Below are 25,090 nucleotides of genomic sequence, written 5' to 3' on the forward strand. Positions count from 1 at the left end.
TGCTAGCCGCCTTGCGCGTTGCCATCCGCTCCTCTGTCTAGCAGCAGTTGCACAACATCTAGGTTGCCACTATGTGAGGCAGCCTGTAAAGCATTACCATACCTATAGTCCTCCGCATTAACATCTGCTCCATTGTTCAGCAGTAGTTGCACAACCTCTAGGTGGCCGCTAGATAAGGCAACCTGCAGAGCATTGCCGTACTCGCCGCCCTCCACGTTAATATCTGCTCCATTGTCCAGCAGTAGTTGTACAACTCTCAGGTTGCCGTTAAATGAGGCAGCCTGTAGAGCATTGCCGTACTCGCCGCTCTGCGCGTTGACATCTGCTCCATTGTCCAGCAGTAGTTGTACAACTCTCAGGTTGCCGTTAAATGAGGCAGCCTGTAGAGCATTGCCGTACTCGCCGCTCTGCGCGTTGACATCTGCTCCTTTATCTAGCAGTAGTTGCACGACCTCTAGGTGGCCCCTAGATGAGGCAGCCTGTAGAGCATTTCCGTATTGGCCGCCCTGTGCGTTAACATCGGCTCCATTGTCTAGTAGCAGTTGCACGATCTCTAGGTTGCCGAAATATAAGGCAGCCTGTAGAGCATTGCCGTACTCGCCGCCCTGCGCATTGATATCCGCTCCTTTATCTAACAGTAGTTGCATAACCTCTTGGTTGCCGTTAAGTGAGGCAGCCTGTAGAGCATTGCCATACTCGCCGCCCTGCGCGTTGACATCCGCTCCTTTATCTAGCAGTAGTTGCACGACCTCTAGGTCGCTCTCAAGTGAGGCAGCCTGTAAAGCATTACCATACCTATAGTCCTCCGCATTAACATCTGCTCCATTGTTCAGCAGTAGTTGCACAACCTCTAGGCGGCCGCTAGATAAGGCAACCTGCAGAGCATTGCCGTGCTTGCCGCCCTGCGCGTTGACATCTGCTCCTTTATCTAATAGTAGTTGCACGATCTCCAGGTTGCCGTTATGTAAGGCAGCCTGTAGAGCATTGCCGTACCTGTAGTCCTCCGCGTTAACATCTGCTCCATTGTCCAGCAGTAGTTGCACAACCCTCAGGTTGCCGTTACGTGAGGCAGCCGGTAGAGCATTGCCGTACCAGCCGAACCAGGCGCCCCCCTCCGCGTTGACATCCGCTCCCTTGTCTAGCAGTAGTTGCACAACCTCCTGATGATCGTTAATTACGGCAACCTGTACAGCATTACCGTACATGCCGCCCTCCGCGTTGACATCCGCTCCCTTGTCTAGCAGTAGTTGCACAACCTCTAGGTCGCCGTTAAGTGAGGCAGCATATAGAGCATTGCCGTGCTCGCCGCCCTGCGCGTTGACATCTGCTCCTTTATCTAATAGCAGTTGCACAACCTCTAGGTGGCCCCTAGATGAGGCAGCCGGTAGAGCATTGCCGTACTCGCCGCCCTCCGCGTTGACATCCGCTCCCTTGTCTAGCAGTAGTTGCACAACCTCTAGGTTGCCGTTAAATGAGGCAGCCTGTAGAGCATTGCCGTACTTGCCGCCCTCCACGTTAACATCTGCTCCATTGTCCAGCAGTAGTTGTACAACTCTCAGGTTGCCGTTAAATGAGGCAGCCTGTAGAGCATTGCCGTACTTGCCGCCCTCCACGTTAACATCTGCTCCATTGTCCAGCAGTAGTTGTACAACTCTCAGGTTGCCGTTAAATGAGGCAGCCTGTAGAGCATTGCCGTACTCGCCGCTCTGCGCGTTGACATCTGCTCCCTCTGTCATCAGATCTCTTGCGGCCCCTGTGAGTCCAGCTAAACAAGCATAATACAGTCTGGGTGCTCTAGGAGGTCCTGGTTCATCGCCCCACTGGCAGTCGGCCTGATACAATCGACACCACCGTTGAAATGTTGTCTCATCTTTTAAAAAATTAACTGTGATTCGAACGATGTCTTCAGAAGTCTCGGCCAAAACGGCGTATTCCGTCCAGTATTCTGCTGCATATTGTGCCATGGGAAAATCGGATCTGATTGTGCTGCAATTGTTCTTGATATCACCAAGATAAGTCAGGCAGGTTCTGGTGATGACAATGCTGGCACTTTCAAGATCGAACTGGGCTTGTTCAAGAAGATACTCTTTGACAGAGAAGTGAGCAAGATGAAGTTCGTCCACGGTCTCAGCGTAGTTCGTGGCTTCGGCGATTGTCACCAAGCTGGGGCAGTATCGCAGGATGTCGGCTGCTTGAAATAGCCTGCGTTTAACGTCGAAACCTCGAGGCTCTTGATTTATCTCTGTGGCTACTACTTCGACGGCCTCTGGCAGTGTCAGAGGCCGCCTGGTGTGGACGAGAAACTGCAGGAGACGAATCGCGCTGCTCTTATATTCCGACGGTATGTTTTGGACCATACGGCGATATGTCTCATTCAAATCACGAGGCAAAGACATGAGGGCTATCTCGATGGCTGATGGACTCAGACATCGAGCAAGAGTTTCTAGTTGACAAGCTGCCCATCTGAACCTGCGACGAATGTCAGAAAAGTGTTTGCTTTATATAGGTGACCTAGGTCAAAACTTACATCCCATCGGCTCCATCCCCGATTTTGTCCCGAATCTCCTCTAGAATACTTGGAGATAACTTTTTATCCACGAAATCAGGCTTCTGCTCAAGCGTTGCCTCAACGTAAGATCGGATATCAACGTTGACAACGTTATTATCAAGTTGAACACAGTTTCGCTTGCCGAATGACCGAGGGATGGCGCTTTGGAACTCTACTTCAGGCCGGCCAGTTACGATGAGTTGAGCCTTCCTGGAAGCTAAATCTTTCAGCCATTGCAGAAGTTCTTCCCTTGCTGCACACTCATCTAGGGCGTCAATGATAATGAAAACCTTTCCAGCAGTTTGTATCATTGTGTCAACACAGGCTGACAAGGCAGTCGTATCTGGTTGTCTCCGTCCATCATCATGCGAAGCGAAAAGACTATCAAGTCGTCTCGCGGCTTCGTTTCCGGTGTGATAAAGCTGAACTGCCAGCGAGCGTAGGAGATCTTCCAGTTTCTGTTTCCTGGGATCGCTAAAATCAAAGAAGAAGGCAAGTGTCGTGTGGGTGTCTATTTGCAGAAGACGATCCAGAATCGTCGTACTCAGAATGGTCTTGCCACATCCTGCCAGGCCGTGGAGCCATAGATGTTGACGTGACCCAAGTTTCCATTCCTGGAAGGCGGGACTGTTTAAAAGCCAGGTCCCAGTGCCGGGATGACGGCGTTTTCTTGCCAAATTGGCATTAGTTGAACAATCTGGCGGTGACAGCCACCGCTCGATTTTGGCGAAACGATGGTCAGATGCCATGCTCATCACCGCATATTTGGTTTCATTTCCTATGGATTCGACTATTCAAGATCAGGAGACGAAGCATGAGCTGGCGTTGTGATACTAACTAGAGCTGAGGATTTCGCTAATAGGCTTCTCGGCCTCGACCTTGCTGGGAGGAATCTGGCGGAGGAGATCTTTAGCATACGCCGCCGCCATCATTGCCGCAAAGCCCTGCCACTCCTTGTTCTTGTGCGAGTCGGAGTAGTCGCATATTCCGCGGATTACCAAACATGGGAAGTGGTTCATCAAGCCGGCCGCCTCCATCTCGAAACAAAGGACATCCATACTAGCCGCCAGCTTGTCCCGAGCAAGTGCATCCTTCATCAGTTGGTTTGCGCTGGCGACCAACCCATAATGGATGGCAGGGTCATCCTCCTGCTCACCCCGTTCTTTTCGATACACCAGACAAGCGGGATCGTTGCTGCACACGTCGCCGCATTCTTTCGACGAGTCCGGATGGACAACGTCAGGCCGGTAGAGTCTGTCGCTGTCTAGGGGTGGCCGAGAATACTTCTGTCGTAGACGGGGCCATTGTTCCAATGCCCTATCAATGTGGGCGCTGAGCTGATGCCCTTCCAGCTCGTATTCAGCCTCAAGCGCGCTTAATGCTGTCAGAAGTAATTGCGGCGGCTGGTTCAAGGACCCTGTCGCCACGAACGCATGCTCCTGAATCGCCTTGCCATAGTCATATTGAAACACACCGCCTTTCCCACTGCCACGGGTACTCACAATAACATCGCCAAGTCGTATATCGTGCTTTGTGCTGGGGGCACCGCCGCCGATACCGACCATCAATCCGAAACGAATGTTTGGAAAGCTGCGCAGCATATCCCTTGCCACAGTGGCGGCGGAGGTCGTGCCATACTCAGATTTAGGCAAGACGGCCATGACAACGTTGTGCTTCCCGATTCTCCCCAGAGCATAGTTATTATTGTCATTATCGGCGATTGTTTCGAGTTGGTCGTGTTTTTCGTCAAAGAAGGCTCGCGCAGCGACAAACTCGGTGGTGACGGCACAAATCCAGCCGACCGTGTACTTTTGGGGATTCGACATGGTCGGCGATCGATGTCGAGCGAAGAGGAAGACGTGTTGTATGGACTGACAATCGCAACAGAGGAGCGCTCGAGGAGGCGCAAAGCAAGGCCCGCATGCGCTTGGGGGCGGCGGGCATTATCAGGCTCTGAGGACGTGTGGGGATTCCATCAGTCAGCGTCACGGTGCCTCTGTGCAGCAACTGGCGGCAGGCTAGGCGTTGTTGCCGCATGATTGGCGAAGAAATCCATGTCAAAGCAACTGTCTCCCAAATGCGGAGCGAATGGCGACGCACGAAAGGCGGATGGCAGGCGAAGAAGAAAACCTATTGGCGGGTGGTGCCGCTCATCATGTCTACGTCGTAATAGTAATATTAGGCATACGGACGGTGGTTCAAGTTAGTATGGCTTACCACCGAGTCACACGGCATGTTTGGCAGCTCACTTCAGGCAAAAGCAGATTGTGCGGGACTTTTGCCCTGCCCCAGTGGGTACTACAGTTCATCAAAGATTCATACTGCCACATTCATCCACCTGCCTAGGCATAAGGATGAATTATTTTTGGAGTTAATTTAACGCAAGAATTATCTACGTAGATGGAATTGACATCTATTAAATATATTAATCATAATATTTGATTTGGGCTAATTCGAAAATCTAGATGTTTAATGGGAAGACCTTGTGTGCGAGCTGCGGGGTTAAGGTAGACTGTCTTAATCGGAGGAGTGGCACTCGTAATCTTCTAAGCCAATAAATAAAGCGAGGCGAGCGGCAAAGGTGTATGGCGAAATCTAAAGTAACATGCATGATCCAATTAAATGTTACTTTTAGTCGCACTTAAATCTCACCACTACTAGAATTAGGAGGTTGGCGTTGATGCCAGGGTCATTAGCTGCTGTCTGAAACAAGAGCTGACCGAAATGGAGGGGCGTGGGAGTAAAGGAATGGAGCAGACACCGTTATGGTGTCAGCGTTTGGCATAACCGTCTCCAACGGTGCTACGGCTGATAACGGTCAATACGCCAAAACGGTGGAAAGCGGAACCTGTCGAGGCCGGTTCTCGGAGCTGTCAGAATCGCATCATCACGTGTACACACCAAACCGGGATAACATCGGCGAATCTCTGAAATTTTTTGCCAAGACCTGGCTTGACTATGAAAGATTCCCCGTCTGCTCTCCCATAGTCAAGCCAGTGAGGGGCGGATTAGTAGTTGGGTCGGTGACGACCAGCGGATCCCCGCTGTGGTATGTGATCATTGTTTTTGCCTCGAAGTTTATCGGATGCTTGATTGGGCCTGGCGTGATTTATCACGTGGCCAGTCCACGTGAATTAGTTCGGAGATGAGAACTTCGAAAAATCGATTATCCTAGCTGCCCCTCTCCACCACGCTTAGACCAACAGAATAAAGAGAACCGACCATGGTAAGAATTGTTCTGCTATGAAATCTGTACTGTGATGCTAACAGTGATTGAAAGGAGGTACATCCATTTGACCAGGAAGCCTTTAACGCAGCCGCGAAAGAGGAGAGCACTGATGAAATCAAGGGTATTGGCCAAATCATCTACTGGAGCAATTGCGACCGTGCATTCCAAAAGAATTGCCAAGGTGGCGTTTGGTTGGGCATGTCTAAAGAGGGAGGCTGGGGTGAAGGTCGATCCAGGCTTTTCGGTTTATTTTATCAGAGGCTCGAATGGCGAGGTCAGGAAAGGTCTGGAGACTGCTCAAAGCGCTCCACGGTCTCCGTAAGTCACCAAAGCTCTGGTTCAATGAGCTTGCATCGTTTCTCAAAGATCTGGGATTTCAACATTGCCCAGATGAACCCTGTATCCTCATTAATAATGAGACTCAACTCACTCTCTTTCTATGTGTAGATGATCTTCTCATCATCGCGCAACCCGAATACCTTCAACAAGTCAACAATTTCAAAGCAGCAGTACACAGCAAATACGAGATCAAGGATTTGGGCGAAGCAATCTCCTTCCTCAACATCAGAATCCTTCGAGACATCAAAGCCAAGAAGCGTTGGATCTGCCAAGATGGATATATCGACAAACTCCGTGTCAAGTTCGGGATTGATCGGTCAATGAGAACGGCAACGCCTCTCACTTCATCCTATCGTCCCCAACCTTTCGAAGGACAGGCCACTATACAACAGATCACGGAGATGCAAGAAAAGGTAGGATCGATTCTGTACGCAGAAGTGGTATCAAGACCAGATATCTCTTATGCAGCTAGCCAGTTAAGCCAGCACGCCATGAACCCTTCACCTGAACACCTGCGGTATGCAAACCGAGTTCTCTCATATCTCCAGACCACACAGTACTATGCCATCGAGTTCTCAGGCTCTGTAGATAATGCTACAGAGGTAGAGCCAGGCGATGATGAAGTACTACAGCAGTCAAGCGACGCATCGTTCGCGGATGATCCAGAGACTCGAAAATCCACCCAGGGCTATCTCATGAAGTTGTTTAGCGGGGCGATCATGTGGCAGTCTTCGAAGCAGAAGACTGTAACCACGTCAACGACTGAAGCGGAACTGTTATCGCTGTCTCACACATCGAGAGAGACTATAGCTCTATACCGACTGTTCGAACAGATACAGTTCGATCCACAACACCAACCACGCATCCTCTGTGACAATCAACAAACAGTGGGACTGGTCCAGAAAGAGCGACCACAACTAACATCAAAGTTAAAATACATCGATATCCACAACTTTTGGCTAAGACAGATCCATAAAGACGGCAAAATTACAGTTCAATGGGTTCCAACAACAGACATGCCTGCAGATGGACTTCACAAAACCCCTTTCAGCAGAAAAGCATTCTGACTTCGTGAAACAATTAGGTCTGGTTGATATCTCATCGCGGATTGATCCAGAATACGTTTCAGGAGAGGATATTGATCAAGATGATATACAGATCTCATCTGATACAGAGTGAAATCTGGAGGGGTGTGTCGCAGGGTAGGCATAATCTTCACTGCCTCAGGAAACAACTGCATTAGTAATCTAGCTATATGCTTTAAGTAACTCTGCGGGATGGAATACCCCGCACAAGAGACAACTTAGAACAATCAATCCAAACATTTTTGCTGCTGCTCACCACATTCACTTTAACCCTTTAAGCACGCTCAGTGCGACAGATATATAGGGTTGGAACAGCCCAGCTCTGTGAAAAGATTGCTTGCCATGACTTGACCTGTTAGTAGGTTCTGATTCTCGAATATGGTCTGCACAATGTCTCGAAGCACAAAAGCTTGAAGTCTGAGCAGGAGCTTTACGCGGTGCGTTCTGTGTATGGTCAGAATTCGACGTGTAACCCTGGTCCAATCACAGATCAGAGTCGACCCCCAGCAAAACTCAAGGCTACCCCGCGACTAGTGACTTTAGTAAATTCAAGTCTACCCCCGGTCAAAAATCAAGTCTACCCCTTGTAAAGTGGGGCAAAATAAATCAATTCTAGTAGAATTGATTTTGGTATGTAGGACTAGGCTGTCCTCTATGTCATCATCTTCATCTTCATCCAACGTCGACTCCTTGAATGCCCCATTCAAATAACGGAGCGCTATGGCCACGGCAATCTGCCTCCACGAACTGATGTTCAACATGGTACCCAACAATCGTCGGCTGTGCCGTTGGATGATTCGACGGACACGGTCTGATGTCCAATTGCGCTCCTCCACCCAACTTTCAAATGTGATATTGGTGTCCACGTTGTCATCATCATCGTCGCCACGGCCGCCACTGCTACTGCCAACTCCATCTTCCCCGCTCCCGGTCTCCATCTCCGCCTGCCTCCTCTCCCTCTGCTCTGTCTCGCTGATCTCGACCTTGCGAACCACCTCATCTGGCCATAAATATGGGCTGCGTATGCCGGCATCTTTGACGATACCCTGCACCTGCTGCCAAAATGGTAACACCAACAATAAATACCACACCAATAACTCGCTCACCTCGCGTGGCAAATATCGGTGGATGACCTTGGCCTGCCCTGTGGCCCGGAACGACTTGTGGTACGACGTAACGAAACACATCAAACCGTTGTGCGCGAATATGTTGCGTACGCCACCGTTCATCGTGTTCTTGTATCGGATACTTAAAATTTCCGTGGCCCGCGCTGGCTGGCCGGATACCATATGCATCAACAAAAACATCCTTTCCATCAACTCCTTTACCGTCTGCCCATATGACTGTACTGCTCTGGCTTGGAACGGCTTCCCGTCCTCTCTCCCGTGGTCGAACCAAATCTTCCGACGGCCTGGGGAATCGGTGATTCGCCGTATACCCCAATTCTTGCCGGCTTCTAACCACGTATGGTTGCGGTCGTCTTCTAAAAACGAATAACCTACTCTATCTTCGCTGTGGTCATCTTCGAATGACGACCACGGGATCTGCGGTAACTCGCTGACATCGTCCACCATGGCCAATGTTGTCAACAACCCTCGTGCTTCGTCCTTCAACGAATGCAACATCTCCGTCAACTCGCCCATCCGGAATTGCACTCGGCGGTGCTTAATGCGGTCCCCAACCCAATCGATTGTCCCCCCCGCCGGTGTATTAAATCGGATGTGCATGCCGTATGTACGTGCCTCGTAAATCCAATCCATTGGCGTTGGCTCGGCCTTGGCATTGCCGGACGTGACTGTCATGAACCGCTGCACCTTCTCGCGTACAATGCGGAACATGCTTGTGGCTTCCTCTTCCGCTTCCTCCTGAGCTTCTCTCATCCGACGATCCGTCCTCTCTCTGCTGCTCGGCCATCTTGACCTGCTTCAACCGGCCCACTTCAACCTGTCTCTCCACGTACGATTGGTACACGACCATGGCACGGGCGATCTTGATGACGGCGGAATATATGGGCGTGTAATCCAACACATCCATCCAACCACCGTCCTTCCGGATACCCATCACCGCCAATCCGCTGATAATGGCGCTGCGATACTCCCCGGCTGCTAAACGGTGGTCCAATAATGCCATCACGGTCTGCAATGTCAGCCTGTCTACTTGGTCCTCATCCAATGGCTGTGTATCCGGATCATCGACATATGCTTCGACAATTTCACTTAATTCATCAAGTGACTCGCTCTGCCGCCTCGACAATCGATACCCGGGCCTATCTTCATCTGCCATGGCCTCGGCACGGTATATGTAACACACCAACTTGGTCCATACGGCCGTGTGACGCGCCCACGTGTCGTCCTCCATTCGGTTATCAAATGGTCGCCTTGGCTTCTTATCTACTTCTTTCCGCTGCGCCTCGAATAATGCCTGGCTGCCAACCTGCGCCGGCGTGGCTATGGCGCGGGCCCGGCTCATCACTCGCATTAAACTGTCCTGTATCAACTGTAATGCGTGCTCATGCTCACTTACCGGATCGGTTAACCGCAGCATGGCTTCCGGGTCGAATCCTTCCAAATGCGTCGCCCACCCGACGTGCTCTAACCACGCATTGGCATCCATTCTTGCATCGGCCGCTTTGATCTTTTCCTTATCCTCCATTTCGAATCGGCGCTGCTGCTGCTCCATCGCCCGGTTCATCCGGTCGATGATGGCCGCCTCCTCGGGCGCTGCTTGGCTAGCTTGTCCACCGAACCCGACCTCGAACCAACTGCTACCCGGCCCGCTACTGAACAACCGTTGACACTGGACCCCGATACGCCACGGTACCTGCTGTGCCTCTATGGCTCGCTTCTGGGCACTCCCCCCCCCTCCCTCGGGGATTGGTCCATCGGTGCTCTTCCCGGTAATGTTCTTGCATACCTCGTGTCGTACCAACCGCGTGTAAACACCCTTCCTCGCTGCATCCAAGCTTCGGGCTTGGCGGATGGATGAATGGTATGGGGTCAATCGTCGGTGGTGGCAGTGGCCATGTTGCTAAATCGCTCTGCTTCTGGATAATGTCGGGGTTGCATTGGATTGTCGCTATGATCTTGCTTCGTTCTGCTGCCTGTAATGACTTGTGATGCCTCCTCAAATGCTGCTCTACTTTCTTCCCAGTATACGCATATCGACATACTTTGCAAATAACAAATGGAAACTCGGGCAGTTTTACAAATGGCCCTATGTTATCCATGATTGATACCGTTGGCTTGTAACTGTTAAATGCTAATGGATTGATTGTCGGTTGCTTTGTTTTGATGACTCTTAATTGTTATTTGTATCTATTAATGTACTTGCTTTTGCGGTTGCTATGGCTTAAACCGCAGGCTTGTCAACAAATAAATGAAATCAAATAAATCCAAATAAATCCAAATCAAATCAAATCAAATCGAGTCGAAATGAACTCAAATCAAATCAAATTACAGGAGCCGAATTTATTTGGATATCTGGATTCATTTGAATTGAAGCACTGACCAATCATTGCTGGTATTATAACCCCTGGTTGACCCACTCCCGCCCAACGCGTACCTTAAAGTTATTGCGTCCGTCGCGTTTCGAGTTGCCTGACGAAGCCACCTGTCCCCACACCCTCGCTCCCAATGGCTCTGTCTACGAATCCTGATATCTCAGCTGCGCTGTTTTCAACAACCTCTACAGCCAGCAGCGACCTCGATACAGCGACTGGCTTCAATCGATCTGATGACAATACAGAAGCGAATGTGGACATTTCTTCGACAGCTCACTCAGGGTACGAAGGCATCGATTGGAATCGCCTCCCAGGGTATTTAGCCAGTAAACAAAGAAGAAGGCAGCGGACAGGATGGGTATGGGAGCACGGATACGATATCGAGAAAGACAGTTCCGGTCACCGTTTCTGGCTCTGCAAAGAGTATCACCAGACAAAGGCTGCCATCACCCACATGTATGATGGTGCGTCTACAAGCCAAGCCAATGGTCACATGGAAAATATCCACCGTATCAACAGAGGTGGGAAAATGTCACCTCGAAGGAAGAAACAGCGTACTCTCTTTGACATGGTTGGCCTGGACGCTCGCCAAAGGAAGGATCAAGCCGTGACGAACGCTTTTATAACCTCCTTCGACCCTCTGCGTTTCCAGCGGTTGCTTATCCGCTGGGTGGCCTGCGACAACGTCCCTTTTAACACACTGGAGAGTCCTTATTTCCGAGAGCTTATGGAATACGCAAACAGCGCCATTATTGAGTCAGGAAGTCTCCCGACCCACAACACAATGCGCGAGTGGATTGTACGGACCTTCAATCGTCACAAAGGCGTCGTAACTGAGCTTCTCGGTCGCTCACTTAGCCGAATTAATGTCTCCTTCGACGTGTGGACGTCCCGCAAGTTTACCTCTCTCCTCGGCCTCACCGTACACTTTCTTGACGACGAAGGGAAATTTCGCACGTTTCTGCTCGGCCTGCCACAAATCGAGGGCCGCCACTGTGGCGAAAACCTTGCTGGCCGAGTTAGTGAAATCATCTACGAATATGGCTTCGAAGGTCGCGTGGGGTACTTTGTCACAGACAACGCAGAAAGCAACGACACGTGCCTTGAAGAGCTCGCTACTGAGCTTGGCTTCAATAAGCAGCACCACCGGCTTCGGTGCTGCGGGCATATCATTAATCTCGTCGCCCGATCCATCCTCTTTGGGACAGATGCCGACGCCTTCGAAGAGGACTGCCAAGCCGACAAGGAACTCCAAGATGAGATGAGGCTGTGGAGGGCGAAAGGACCAATTGGCAAGCTGCATAACATTGTTCACTGGGTGCAGAGATCTGGTCAGCGCATTGATAAACTCCACAAGCTCCAGAGTATCGAGAACACGGCATTAGGTCTAGAAGACCGGTCAACCTACGATGTGATCACGGATAACGCAACCCGCTGGAACTCGTCTGAGGCGATGATGGAGCGAGGCTATCAGCTTCGGAATCCTCTTGATTCCCTGGTTCAGGCGGAGGTCACAGAGTGGGACCAGTACGTTGCCATGAGGACTGGAGGCGGGACAAGGCAAATGCCGAAGAGGAGCCGGAAAAAGCCTGCAATTGTTGACGATAAGATGTCAAGTGAGGACTGGGCAGTGATTGCAGAGTATCTGGCCATACTGAAGCCGCTAAAGATAGCCACGAAGCGTTTAGAAGGAAGACCTGAAGAGGGTATGGTAAGCCGATTCTAGCATTGATACCGACACCTACTCACAGACTATAGGGAAATATGGAGCGATCTGGGAAGTCCTACTAACCATGGAATGGCTTCTGCAGCATTTGGAGGACTCAAAACTGCAGCATGAGCACGATGAAGAGCCCTACCTACGGATTGGATGCAACCTCGGCTGGATGAAACTAGATAAGTATTACACTCTCACTGAGGATAGCCCGGTTTATCTGGCGTCCCTTGTCCTCCATCCTGCTTTTCGTTGGCCTAGCGTCGAGTCTCAGTGGGCCGATCATCCCGATTGGTTAGAGAGAGGAAAGATTGCTGTACGCGAGCTGTGGGAAGAGTATCGAAAATTGCCCGTCGAGCAGGATACGATACCGGAACAACCGACTGCTGCGAGAAAAACAACAGACCTGGATGATTTTATGGCGTCGGTCAGGAAGCTCAGCACTCAGCGTGCGCCCTCAGCACCACCTACACGGGATGAGTACGCCGAGTGGTTATCCACTTCCGACCCTGGCGATTGCCTGGTGGATAATCCGATTCAATACTGGCTTCTCCGACGACGACAGTATCCACGCTTGTCACGAATGGCAATTGACCTGTTTTCAGTTCCCGCGATGTCTTCTGAGCCAGAACGGATATTCAGTCTTGCAGGACAGATGGTCACGCCTCCGAGAAAACGGCTGCAAGCAGATATTGTCGGAGCAGCGCGGTGCATTTCATCGTGGGAGAAGAGTGGGGCCATTGAAATATCCAAATAGATCCAAATAAATCCAAATGTGCCCAAATGAATTCAAATCAAATTCAAATCATATATGTTTGTGTTTACTATTACGACTTGGCTGTCCTTATGAATTGATTTGGCTTAATTGCTGTTCTCCGCTTATATTTCCATTGCTCTCCCTCACTTACACCCGGGCATACTGGAATGCACGGACCAACTCGGGGTAAATGATTCGCTAATTGTTATCCACTTTCAACAACGCTGAATGCAATTAACTGAATTTTAAACTGATCGCAACACCGCAATACTTGGTTTCTGTGGCTAAAAGTTAAAATGCGATATGTCCTGGTATTTACGAATTGATGCATTATCTTAAAAGTTATTTTTTCCAACTTTTGATGATGGCGACCTGTATCCGTTGGGGGCAATGGATTCAGGTCCCTGTCTTCATTAGCGCGGTTTTATTTTATATGTGTTTTCCATTGGATTCAGAGCTGTATCCGCCTCGCAGCTAGGATAGGCATGAACGCGTACATATTGTCTGCAAACGAACAGATTACGTATAATATGATTTCCGGTTGGACAAAGAAGCTTGGCGAATTAGCTGGGTTTGGCGTTGTTGTGATCTTGTATACGCTCCGTTACAACGCAGGAAACGAGTTTGACCAATGCTGTGCGTACATATGCCACCTGCAAAGACAGATTAACTGACGAGTGATGCAGCGAATATCAGCGATGGACTTCGCAACCTTATGCTTCAACACGCCAACTCTAGGACTTTCGAGAAGCATTACCTCGGCCGTGTCGTACCTGTGGATACTATGGCTGTTGTAAGCCATAAAGAGCAGCAAAAAGCGCTGATGCGTCAAGCCTGCAGTATCGGGTACTCAGCCAGCAAGCGACGGCCTACCCATCTCACTGCTGAGCAGTCTGCGAGCATTAATGATGATCCCAAGATTCAGGATCTCTTTCGACAACGAGAATACCTACTTTCTAAAGGCAACAAGTCCGATAAAGTTCGCACACGTCTAAGGAAGATTACTAAGGATATTCAAAGCGAGAAGGCTCGCCTACGCCGAAAACGCAAAGAGCAAGTCAGAAAAGCTTGGACCCGGGAACAGGCTGTAACCGATATAGAGAGACAACTAGCTGGCAAGACATTTGAGGAGCCACCACCCTCGCCATCGGATGGCAATGCTCATCCAGTCCAGAAACGCCTATACGAAGCTTTAACAGCCCCAGCGACCAACACAGTTGAGTCCGAATATCATCGCCGTAATAATGCAATTCTCGCCGTCATGTCTTACTGTTCCGTCCAAGAGCCACCCCTACCTCCTATGACAAGATACAAAGCGGTTGCTACTAAGAAAGATGTCTCCAATCTCCGCGATGGCACTGCTAGGGATACTGCAAGTAGCGCCTTGGGTGATGCAATAACTTCAGTCTTCGTCAAAAGCCGGATGGAGCGAAGTAAAAGATGCTTTCTTTGTGTTGGTCGGGCCACCACTCTTCAACCTTCCGATCCAGCTATCCATGGGCTAATCAAGCTTTCTATTCACCGGGGGACTTGAGCAGGCACTTCAAACGATACCATCTCTCTAATCTGCAATCAAACGAAAAGCTCCATTGCCGCCTGTGTGATGAGACGTTAGACCATAAGATGCACTTGCAAAACCATGCAGAAACGGTGCATGGAACTGTATCAAGGGGAGGATGAGCCAGCGCGAGTACAACACAGAGAGGGTTGGGAGGTAAATCAGTGAGGAAATTAGAGAGCATAGTCGGAGAGGCATTAGATAGAATGAGGTTGACTTTCAGGAAAGACGGAAACTGGTTTATTATTATGTAACGTATGTGATAAGCGTGTGCCACAGACAAGAATGCGGCGCACTTTTCTCAGAATCTGATGAATTAAATTGATTTTAATTGCTATATTCGATCCGAGCCAGAATCTGCTCTATATTCTTAATCCCTAGTATCGGCCAGACAACAGCCCCCTTTCAATTTGCCAGCCTGATCTGGATCTAAAAGCAGCCAGCGGCTCTAGGTTCCTTGGGATGGAAATGAAGTACGATAATTTAAATCCGATCATAATATAAATAGCGGCGACAAGCGCGGATTTCCCATTGTACTTTACTCGCATGGCCAGGCTGGCCTTCTTCAGTATTTATACTGCTAGATATAACGGTTCGCGTCCATGTGGCCCCACGACCTTCTATGATCCCCCTAATCTCGCGGGTGCATCACCTCCGCCTCTTTATACTTGCCGCTATTGAGTCATTTTCTAAGGGAACGAAGGCAATAATGCATCAAATAGCACTATTGAGGTCAGAGAATCAGGTCCTTCGACAGGCAAATGAGACCCTTAGTAAGCGGCGTAGAGCAAAAAGAACCCGCGTATTTGCTCGCATTTAAGACGGGAGTCTTCAGCGGCAATAAAAAGGGTCAGAGAGGAGAGAGCGACAAAGGGGTATCCAGAAGAAGGGGATGCGTCCAAATACGACTTGATATCGGAAGTGATTAAAGCTTCTTCGTCTGGAATCCGGCGGAAGATATTCCCTATAGCCTCCGGTTCGGGACACCATCCAAATAACTTCTTCGTCATGTCGATGATGGCGCGAGCAGACCTGGCATAGAGATTTAGTCGTCTAACCCACGCGCCTCTCAGCGACCTAGTAATTGTCAGCTAGGAAAGCACATAATAGTATAGCTAGCTTTATTAAATTGTATTTTTAAAGATTTTTAGCTATTTTATTTTATATAGAAAACCTTAAAATACAGTGTTTTTTACAGTGTAAATAAACTTTAAGGTTTATAGCTATATAGGAGTCTGTAGACGGCTTCTTCCTCTTCTTATTAGTACGCTCATTGCCTCGAAAGACGGTTGTGATGAAGAGCACAAGGCTGTTATCCTTCCAAGCTAGTTGATTGACCTAGGAAGAAGGGAAAAAGACAAATTAGTAAGGGAAATACATAGAAAAATGTCGTAGCTTCTTACTAGATTATCTGCTGATGGAATAGACCTGACTTCATTGAAGGCATAGTCACAATTCCCTAATTTATCAAGCGCCTTATCCCTCTTTAGGTCCTTATGTATGCCACAGTTAGGGCGGGCTGTGCCTGTGGCCCCGTAGCCGTGATCACGAAGCTTGCCAAAAAGAGGTGGTGTTGAGATGAGGTTATCCACAAAGACGTGATATATCTGCGTTGGCAGTGACTTACATAGGGAAAGAACGACGCCTGATGTATTTCTTAGTAGTAGAAAAGAAGCCTCTTTGTTACCTGCTTGCTCTCTCTTCTCTGAGGGGTTATAGCCGCCTTCCTTCCGCCTTGATTCCCTGCTTATTGCACCGTAATTTGAGCCTTTGTAGTGCCAAAGCCACTGAATAAAGAAGCCTGCTTAGGCGATGACCCAGATCTTGAAGCCTAGCGGGGTTGGCTTTCCTTTGACAAGGGTTGTCGCTGTTAATCTGCCTGTATAACGGACCATACACTCATCTACAGCGAGATGAGAGCCCGGTTGAAAGAGCGCAGCTGACACTTTCTGTATGTAGTCAGACCACTCTTCAGGAGCTTGGAATACCTTCGGAAGGGGTGCGTTTTCATCGATCTTGGTGTAGTCAAAGGGACGAAGGTAGCGGTGGATTAGCTGAAACCTCCAATAGGGCATGAACTTGATAACTGAGTGCAGGGGGGCTTGTTCTCCTAGCCGGGGGGCTTTCCAATGGCTTCGAAGCTTCCTTTCCTTGTGAATTCCTATGTAAATCAGCATGCCGAGCCATACGTAGATCTATGCGGTGGAGATCCCTTCCCAAGCTAGGAGCTGTGACCGTTCGGTTCATGAAGTGGGTTATTCCAGCTGTCAACCACGCGATTTTCAAGCAGGTAACAAATCCAGCTATTGGTGTATTCGATCCATCGCCAAAGCAGCGATTTAGGCACAAAAGCTGGAAAAGATCAAGTGGTGTAGTAGGCAAATAACCAATGTGATAATTGCGATGTTGCACGATGAAAGGGTCGAAATTGAAGCCGCGAGATTCATCGGGCGGAAAATCATTAGTTCCGGCAGCCTCCTTGGGGTCCGTGCGGGGGCCCTTGTGTTGCTTGAAGAAGCTCTTATCATCATAGGAATAAACCTCTTGTCTTTGATCACAATCTGAAGATGTATTCATTGTTTTAACTGCAATTAATTGCATAGTAATTTAGCTGTGAAAGGTTGGAAATTGAAGCTTTTGGTACCCCGCTTGTACCGAGATAAAGTGGGGCCGGGTACGGTTTGGAGCCCTTGAGCTCTTAGGAGATAAAGGGGCAACTGGTATTAGGGCCGCTGTTGGTCCTGGAGCAACGCGGTCCTGGTCCTATGAATATAGGTCCTTTGTTGATTGGTTAGGTGGAGTTAGAAAAGTGGACTTCACGTGATATAACTGCTAGGGTCGTAACACTTCCGTCGAATTTTCTATCAACCCAGGAAAATACACACAAGAAAGGACTAGCCCTCTGCATACTCCGCTACATGTAATCCGTTATTTTATCTGGCTTCGTCCCTGAATTGATGCCTATGGCTCATTTCGTTGTGGCTTCACCCTCGAAAATGAAAGAGCTGGATCCCCGCAGCAGATCTGCATATTCTTCATACATAGGCTTCAGACCAGTTTCCAATGTCTCTTTAAAGAAATCTTCAAAGGAGATTCCTTCCATGTCGGGGTATAGGTCCTTGCTGACCTGGTAACCTAGATAGCGGGCGTATTCGGGTGTATTTTCTCCCATAATGTCATATGACTTTTGGTAGGTGAACTGGTAGTAATCCATCATCTTGTAGGGATCGTCCCTGGTTCTGGCAATACCATCGTCAATCTCGTCGGCGGTGCGCTACGAGGTGGAGAGTCAGTATATAGGTTATTATAAAGACTGTGATAATAATACGGAAACATACATATTTCCTTTCTATTTTCTCGCCGCTGATTCTCTCAACTGTATCATACAGCTCGTGCTGAGTGCGGAGGTCAGTATAGGCGAAAACCTTCTGGTTAAGCGTCCTAGGGTCAGTGATGATACGAGCAACATATACGCCGACATCGCGGGAATCGGTCCTGGCACAAGGTATGTCACCGCTGCCTCCGATGGCACTATTATACAGAAAAAGGTTGCGATCAATGCGTCCGGAGGGCAGGCGGGGAAGGCTGATCTGGTACCACCAACCGACGTCGATGACGGTATAAGGAAGATGTAGTCTCTGAATATGATCCAGGGTGGTCTCCTTCTACAGACCCAGACGATATGTCAGTCCTCTAATTTTGAAGCAGAACATTTCTGTGGCACCACTTACAGTATCTCGCAGCGTTTGGATACCCCTAGGCATCACTGTTGCATAGAAGCATGGAACATAGCGTTTTACACCTGCCTTCTTGGCTGCGTTGGCAAGAATAGCTTCATCAATCAGGCAACAAATAATAAGGACATCGATGCCTTTGAGCTGAGCTGCGAGATGGTCCTCGGGGTCATCAAGGCTGAATGACACAATGCTGACGCCCTTACTCTGTAACTCGATGACCTTGGGCTTCTTGAGTGAGGAAGGTCGGACAAGGGCGGCAATATCCTGCTTCCATCGTGAGGCTTAGAATACCTCACAAGATCTGATGGAGACTTACGAATCTTGTTTTGGTTGATGCAAGTAGGCCATTAACAATGGATGTGCCGTTTTGGCCTGTGGCCCCAAGGATTGCCACCTTCATGTTGGGACGGTTGATGAAGGGTGAGGAATATGCTTTTAAGAATATCTGGGAAGAAAGCTGTGTACCTTACGTTTGCTAGAGGACATGCAATTCTTTTATGCTTGAGATATTCGAACGGCCCCGCTTACATTCCCACATTGATCACTCCAGTTCTACATCGTAACCGCTGAAAGATTTCAAATTCTTTAAGCAGGTGCTGGAGACAGACAGACTAGACCCACTGAAACCACACTAGCTCATGGCTTTCCGCTCGGGAATTCTTCCGCGCGGGGTTTTCCGAGCGGGTTTTATAAAGTGGGAGACTTTGCGTTTTAGGTTTTCCTTCTTTTCCCACCAACACCAACCATTTCCCAGCAATAAGACGTGGATATTACGTTTAATCAGACGAGCACGAGATTGTTGGAATGAAGCCCTCAACATGCTGGACGTGCCGCCTGCGCCACAAAAAATGCGACGAGTCGCTGCCAATTTGTGGCGCTTGCGCAGCGCTAGAGATTGATTGCCACTATTCCCCCCGAAAGCCCCAGTGGATGGAGTCTAAGAAGCGTCGGCTTGAAGCCATGACACAGCTAAAGGCGCAAGTCAAGAGAAGCGCAAAACGACGGCGCAGAATCGCTCAAATGAGGACCATCGCCAATGGAATCGATGCCAGCCCAGACTTTGGTACACTTGAGCAATGTTCTGATACTTTCCAGGATCCTCTGTCCCAAGAGACTCATTGCCCATCGGTCACGCCGTCATCGAAACCAATCACCCCACCAACAATAACGCCGACCAAGAATGGGGCAGCCTTCGTTTCAGTGTATATGGACTACATTTTCCCCATTCTTTATCCCTTTTACCGACCATACATCACTCAAGGCGGACGCATCTGGTTACTATCCCTGGCGATGAAGAATACCGGGTTCATGAGCAGTATCAAGAGCATCTCTGCACTCATCCTGCGGCTTATTCCTGCTCATGTTGGCCCGGGACAGGAGGCTTGTGCCTCAAAAACGTGGGACGAAATTCATACGCAGGCCAGCGTCGCCCTGGCAAGTATGCAACGCGACTTACAGCACCTTCACGAACGCGGCATAGGGAACTGTCTCTCGAGCAGCGTGCACTTGCTGGCAAATATGATGCAGCAACTTAGTTTTGAACTTGCAATTATGCCGTCAGGAAACTGGCAGGCGCATTTAGATGCGGCCACGAACCTGTTTGAGCAAATTCTCGAGCATCATGGTAAGGCTGGCCCGTCTCCGCAAGTATCCGCCGTACTCAGTAACTTATCTCACCCTTCTTGGCCGGGTGCGGCTGATGCCTTAAATACCGAACAGGGGGCATTCCGCTTCTTCTCTAGTATCTTACTGGTTGCCGATATCATCTCCAGCACGGTGCTTGACCAACCTGCCAAGCTACTTGAGTATCATTCTGAGCTCCGACGCAGCGACTCGCGCCAGAAGCCTAATGCTGACCTAGAAGAGGTAACCGGATGTCAGACCTGGGTTCTACTGGCTATAAGCGACATTTCATCGCTTTCGCGATGGAAAAAAGATCAGATGATAAGTGGCAAGCTGTCAAAGGATGAGCTCATTTATCAAGCGACTTCACTCGACAGAATTCTCAACAATGGTCTTGATAAGCTAGGGCAATATGACAATACAGAGCACATATCCCAACATATCCGCCCCCTAGAGTCGCTTCTCAATCAATCTGGATCTCCGTATGGTTATTCTTACTCTCCGCCAGAAGCCAAGTTGCCGCTGACGCGAATCTGGATTCATGCAGCTCGCACGTATCTTCTTTCTGTTAAGCTAGTCAGCAGCACGGAGACCTCCGAGCTTGAGATAAGCGTGGAGCAGACAATCCAGTCTTTTGGCGCCATCACTTCGTCTCCATGGCTGCGGTGGCTTGCCTGGCCGCTTTGTGTAGCCGGCATCTATGCCAGCAAAGAGCAAAGGCCAGCCATTTGTCAAATAATGGCCTTGGTACGTGGTTTCAACGCCTTTGGTACTATACAGGCAGCGTTCGACATTATAGAAAAGACATGGCAGAAGCGAGATGCAGGCGAAGCGTGTCTAGATCTGTCCGCATGCCTTAGTAGCCTGGGATATAAGGCCCTGTTAGTATAGTGTTACGACCCCGTCATCCTTTTCTGTAGTACCTACATCTTTCGCTTACATCACCACCAATTACCCAAGGACCGAATCTCAGCATTTCGATCCTTAGGCACCCAACCAATCAGAGAAGGACTAACGCCTAAACACTATGGTCCAGTGTATACGACCCTAGCGGTTACGTCACGTGTACCCCACAAAAGGCTTATGCAAGACGTAGACCCACCAATAGCCAAGAACCAATTAGAACTAGATTACCTTATAAGATAGGATTATAATACTCTAGGATCTGCTGTAATCTAGGATTACTAAGATCTAATTATACTAATAGTTCTTATACATTACCCTTAGTATATAAAATATATTCATTAGCACTTTTATAAATTCTAGCTTACTAGGTATTAATAAAACTTTTTTATATTAATTAAGCCTAATATACTAAATCGTCTTTCCAAACCCCGCATGCCCATCGACCCATAGGAGTTTTCGGTTTGTGGATCCTCCGGCTAACCAGCGGCTAAACACAGTGCGGTCAAAAATCCAATTGCAGGTACCTGTTGAACAGGTGCTGGGGCCTCACGTGCAAGCAGGGATACTTTAAGATTACAGCCGAAATGGTAAAACCTCTAAGGGGTAGATTTCAACAGAACACAACAGGAATACACCAATTCACATCAATGAACCGAATACACGTAATGTTTGACAGTACCTGGGAGTTTTTTCTGAAGGGAGTCATGGTAGCGCTCGTCAGGAGGGCAACTGCTAAGCCAGGCACGAACTTCTTGACGGCGCGCTTCGGCTACGTAGCGTTAGTGCAAAGCCGATGAGCACGGATGCGGGACCACCTTACCTCTAACCTCCTCCTTAATTCGTTCCAAGACGCGACGAATCTCATCGTACCATCCGTGGCCTGGATCAGCTTCTACTTTTAGTCAGACGCAGCCTGTCCCGTAGCGCAACGTAGCTCATACCTCGAGTGAGTGTATCAGTGTGGCCAGCGTCTGGATTTTGCGCTGGCCATGGATTATTCCCCATACTCGGGGGCACCAGATTATGCAGTTGTTGGACCAGTTTTTCGAATATCTCAACTTGCTCTGTACGCTTTCCCTTACCCCATAACGCCCATGACATCTTATTCGTCTTCGACTCGTGTATTGTGTTGCGGGCCGTCGGTCGGCCCCGCTCTACTGAGTCCTTGTTGTCCAAGCCTGTACCCCGAGCTCGACGGGGAGGTACATTGCCAGCATCGCAAATCGCCTCGACGATGATATGTAATAATTCGGCTACTGCATCGGAAACGGCTTTATCATCCAGGGCTAGGTGATGAGAATGCTTCAGTCGGCCCTGCTCGATGCCCACGCCTGGACCCCATCGCTCGAAGCGAGCTCTAGCGGCTTTGAATCGGGTATTCAAGACGTGCGAGTCGGTTCCGAAGGTCCGGTAAGATTGTATTTTATCAAGGGCCTCTACGCAGCAGCGCTCATCATAAATCAACTCAATCAATCAATCACCCCAATCAAATCAATCAACTTAGTCAATTCCTTGCCTCAATCAAATCAATTCCAGTGATTTGTAAGTTGACATGATTTGATAAAGTTGATATATGCCATGCTGCATCTGAACTGCCCAAAAAGATTAAACCTGGACGTGCCCTCCGCCCAGTCCTACCCTGTACAAGATGGCCACAGATAGGCGATACTTCTTAGCCCTATATGAAGCCGTAGCCTCGTTGGTACCTGCTATCGCCGCCTAACGCACACCAACCCTCGGCAGGATGACGCGCTCCCTCTGCACCCTACCGCGGCGCGTCAATTTCGCTGTCAACAAGACATGGCACCAGCGACAAGATGTCAGAACTTGCCACCACCCTCTACACCGGCGAAAGGCTCGCCGGTGATTTCGACGCCTTGCCCCACGCCACTTTTTCCCTCTGCGTTCTCGCGACTGTCTCAACCAAGGGCCGTGGCCGAGCAGCTCGAGGAGGCTTCGGTCGGGAAGCTGCCCCCTAACCCGACTATTGAGTATCTACCGAAGGTCGTCTGGAAGAACCGCCGCTTCGTTCAAGAAGATTCGCTAGCTCGGAAAGGAGCAAAAGGCAGAAAAAGTTGGATCAGATCGCACGGCATGTTCTTCATTGAATTGAATCACCAGGATCAGCCCATCGGTCATGTGTGGTGCTGCAGCCGATGCGACACGAAGGGTCGGCCAGAATTCTTCTCAGTACAAGCGACATCTTCTGCAGCAGATCACCTTCGCAAGTATGGATCCGTCCTCTATACCAACATATCCCATATACTGACTTGCACAGAGCCCATCGGATCACCCCAGCGAGTCAATCAAGCCCCAGCGACGATAGCGCGATCGATCTCCAGTCCCATGCAACCCCCAAACGACCACGGCTTGACCAGAGCATAATACCAAAGGCAAAGGTCAAAGCTGTACAAGAACTTAGTGTTGGGTTCGTCATTGACAGTGATGTGCCCTTCACAATATTCGAGCACAAGTTTCTAAAGGAGCTCTTCTATCAGTTCGACCATGAACTAGCACTCCAAATTCCTTGGAGTAGCAGTTCTATTACCAGAGAGCTACAGAAGATCTTTGAGTCTAAGGCGGATATCATCAAAGCGGAGCTAGGCAGCGCCCTAACAAAAATACACATCAGCTTTGATCTCTGGACATCACCGAACCGTCTTGCGATAATGGCAGTTTTTGCACACTTCATGGACAAATTCGGGAACCAACAATCCAGGCTGCTCGCTCTACGCCGTCAGCTAGGTATCCACAGTGGTGAGAATCTTGCCGAGACATTGTTCGAAATCGTTCAACTGTAGGATATCCGAGGACAGGTTGGCACGGTCATTTCTGATAACGTGACTACGAACGATACCTGTCTCTCTTACTTCTACCGGCAGCTCGATCCTTCGATCCGGCCGGCTGATATCAAGGCCCGTCGCATGCGTTGCTACGGCCACGTTCTTAACCTTGTTGCCCGCGCGTTTCTTTTCGGTAAAGACGCCGAATCTTTCGAGCTAGAGTCAGATATCAACGGCATGAGAGGTCTTCAGGAGCAAGATCTTCGCCATTGGTGTTCGAAGGGCCCAATTGGGAAGCTGCACAATATCGTCAAGTTCATCAGATCCTCACCTCAGCGCAGCGAATATTTCAAGCGCATCGCTCACGAGCAGGAGGACGAAGGGTACCATCTTTGCGAGGAATCAACCGCCGAGCTTGAGGTCATCTTGAATAATGAGACGCGGTGGAATTCTACTTATATGATGATAGAGAGGGCTTTGCGGAAGCAGACTGACATCAGGGCCTACATCTTTGCACTCGAAGGCGAGAAAGACGAAGAAAAACGTATCCCTGCTGATGACATCTTATCCAACGAGGATTGGCGCGTGCTTGGTGAGGTTAACGAGATACTTACGCCTTTAAATCATCAGACAATGCGAACCCAAGGCTGGGGTAAAGGCGACAGCCATGGGCGCCTGTGGGAAGTTCTGGTAGGAATGGAATACCTGCTCGAGCATTTTGAAGACTGGAAAGGCTTCTACAATGAGTTCACGACCGAAACAATAAGGGCGACGAATCTAAATGATCCCGAACTAATTGGAAGAGCGTCTGCGCCTCTGAGGGGGACTAACATCCGGCCGGCCCGTTCCCGCCGTCGCCCTGCTCGCTTCGATGGGGAAGAGGTCTATGTATCCCAACAGCGAAGTCAAGCGCCAACTTTCACGGTAGCTGCCTTGCCGGAGCATTCTCAGGCTGAGTATGCGGCGCTTGACAAGCCACCGGCGTCTAAGATTTCCCAGAAGAGCTCATTACCAGCAGACCACCGAGCATATATTCGGGCATCGATCAACAACGGCTGGAAGAAGCTGGATGAATACTACAGCCAGCTCGGAGAATCTCCCTTGTTTGTGGCAGCAGTCATCCTTCATCCGAGATTCGGCATCAGCTGGTTGGAGGCTACTTGGGCCACTGAGGAGCAATTGGCCTGGGTTCGCGATGCGAAGGCGGGCATAAAGGACTACTTCGCGTGGTGGTATCAATCGAACCAGCGGACGGACGACTTACAGTCGAAGTCTGCTTCATCATTAACGAACAGGGGTAAAGAGGATGATC

General features: G+C 49.5%; 5 protein-coding genes across 5 annotated transcripts; 2 read left to right on the forward strand and 3 right to left on the reverse strand.

The window, feature by feature from the left end:
• Positions 1-1,258: 1,258 nt before the first annotated feature.
• FOBCDRAFT_251647 (uncharacterized protein) lies at positions 1,259-4,374 on the reverse strand (the record flags this gene model as incomplete). Its single annotated transcript, XM_059610952.1, has 4 exons — positions 1,259-1,336; positions 1,551-2,469; positions 2,528-3,338; positions 3,387-4,374. The coding sequence occupies 4 exons, from the start codon at positions 4,372-4,374 to the stop codon at positions 1,259-1,261; spliced, it is 2,796 nt and encodes a 931-aa protein (XP_059465255.1).
• Positions 4,375-13,701: 9,327 nt separating this feature from the next.
• On the forward strand, positions 13,702-14,705 carry FOBCDRAFT_321198 (uncharacterized protein; the record flags this gene model as incomplete). The annotated part of the gene is made up of 2 exons (XM_054705267.1): positions 13,702-13,807; positions 13,858-14,705. 2 exons carry the CDS (start codon positions 13,702-13,704, stop codon positions 14,703-14,705), a joined length of 954 nt encoding a protein of 317 aa, XP_054561242.1.
• Positions 14,706-17,603: 2,898 nt separating this feature from the next.
• FOBCDRAFT_164355 (uncharacterized protein) lies at positions 17,604-19,014 on the reverse strand. The gene is made up of 4 exons (XM_059608419.1): positions 18,783-19,014; positions 18,461-18,730; positions 18,068-18,394; positions 17,604-18,003 (listed from the first exon to the last, which is right to left on the reverse strand). The coding sequence occupies exons 1-4, from the start codon at positions 18,864-18,866 to the stop codon at positions 17,698-17,700; spliced, it is 987 nt and encodes a 328-aa protein (XP_059465256.1). The 5' UTR covers positions 18,867-19,014; the 3' UTR covers positions 17,604-17,697.
• A 194-nt stretch (positions 19,015-19,208) lies between these two features.
• Positions 19,209-21,257, forward strand: FOBCDRAFT_227190 (fungal-specific transcription factor domain-containing protein). The gene has a single exon (XM_054705269.2). It carries the CDS (start codon positions 19,271-19,273, stop codon positions 20,978-20,980), a length of 1,710 nt encoding a protein of 569 aa, XP_054561244.2. The 5' UTR covers positions 19,209-19,270; the 3' UTR covers positions 20,981-21,257.
• A 623-nt stretch (positions 21,258-21,880) lies between these two features.
• FOBCDRAFT_140783 (prion-inhibition and propagation-domain-containing protein) lies at positions 21,881-22,438 on the reverse strand (the record flags this gene model as incomplete). The annotated part of the gene is made up of 1 exon (XM_059608108.1): positions 21,881-22,438. A coding segment is annotated over one exon (558 nt), but the record flags the coding sequence as incomplete, so codon positions are not given.
• Positions 22,439-25,090: the final 2,652 nt, after the last annotated feature.

The sequence above is a fragment of the Fusarium oxysporum genome, chromosome VII, assembly GCF_013085055.1.
Source record: "Fusarium oxysporum Fo47 chromosome VII, complete sequence".
Lineage (NCBI taxonomy): Eukaryota > Fungi > Ascomycota > Sordariomycetes > Hypocreales > Nectriaceae > Fusarium > Fusarium oxysporum.

Bases quoted from the DNA above. Each gene is read 5' to 3' on its own strand.
- FOBCDRAFT_227190 (XM_054705269.2), top strand. From the start codon at position 19,271: ATGAAGCCCTCAACATGCTGGACGTGCCGCCTGCGCCACAAAAAATGC.
- FOBCDRAFT_164355 (XM_059608419.1), bottom strand. From the start codon at position 18,866: ATGAAGGTGGCAATCCTTGGGGCCACAGGCCAAAACGGCACATCCATT. The intron at 18,395-18,460 runs GTAAGTGGTGCC...CTGGGTCTGTAG, and splicing joins TCCAAACGCTGCGAGATACT to AAGGAGACCACCCTGGATCA. The intron at 18,004-18,067 runs GTATGTTTCCGT...TCCACCTCGTAG, and splicing joins AGAAAATAGAAAGGAAATAT to CGCACCGCCGACGAGATTGA.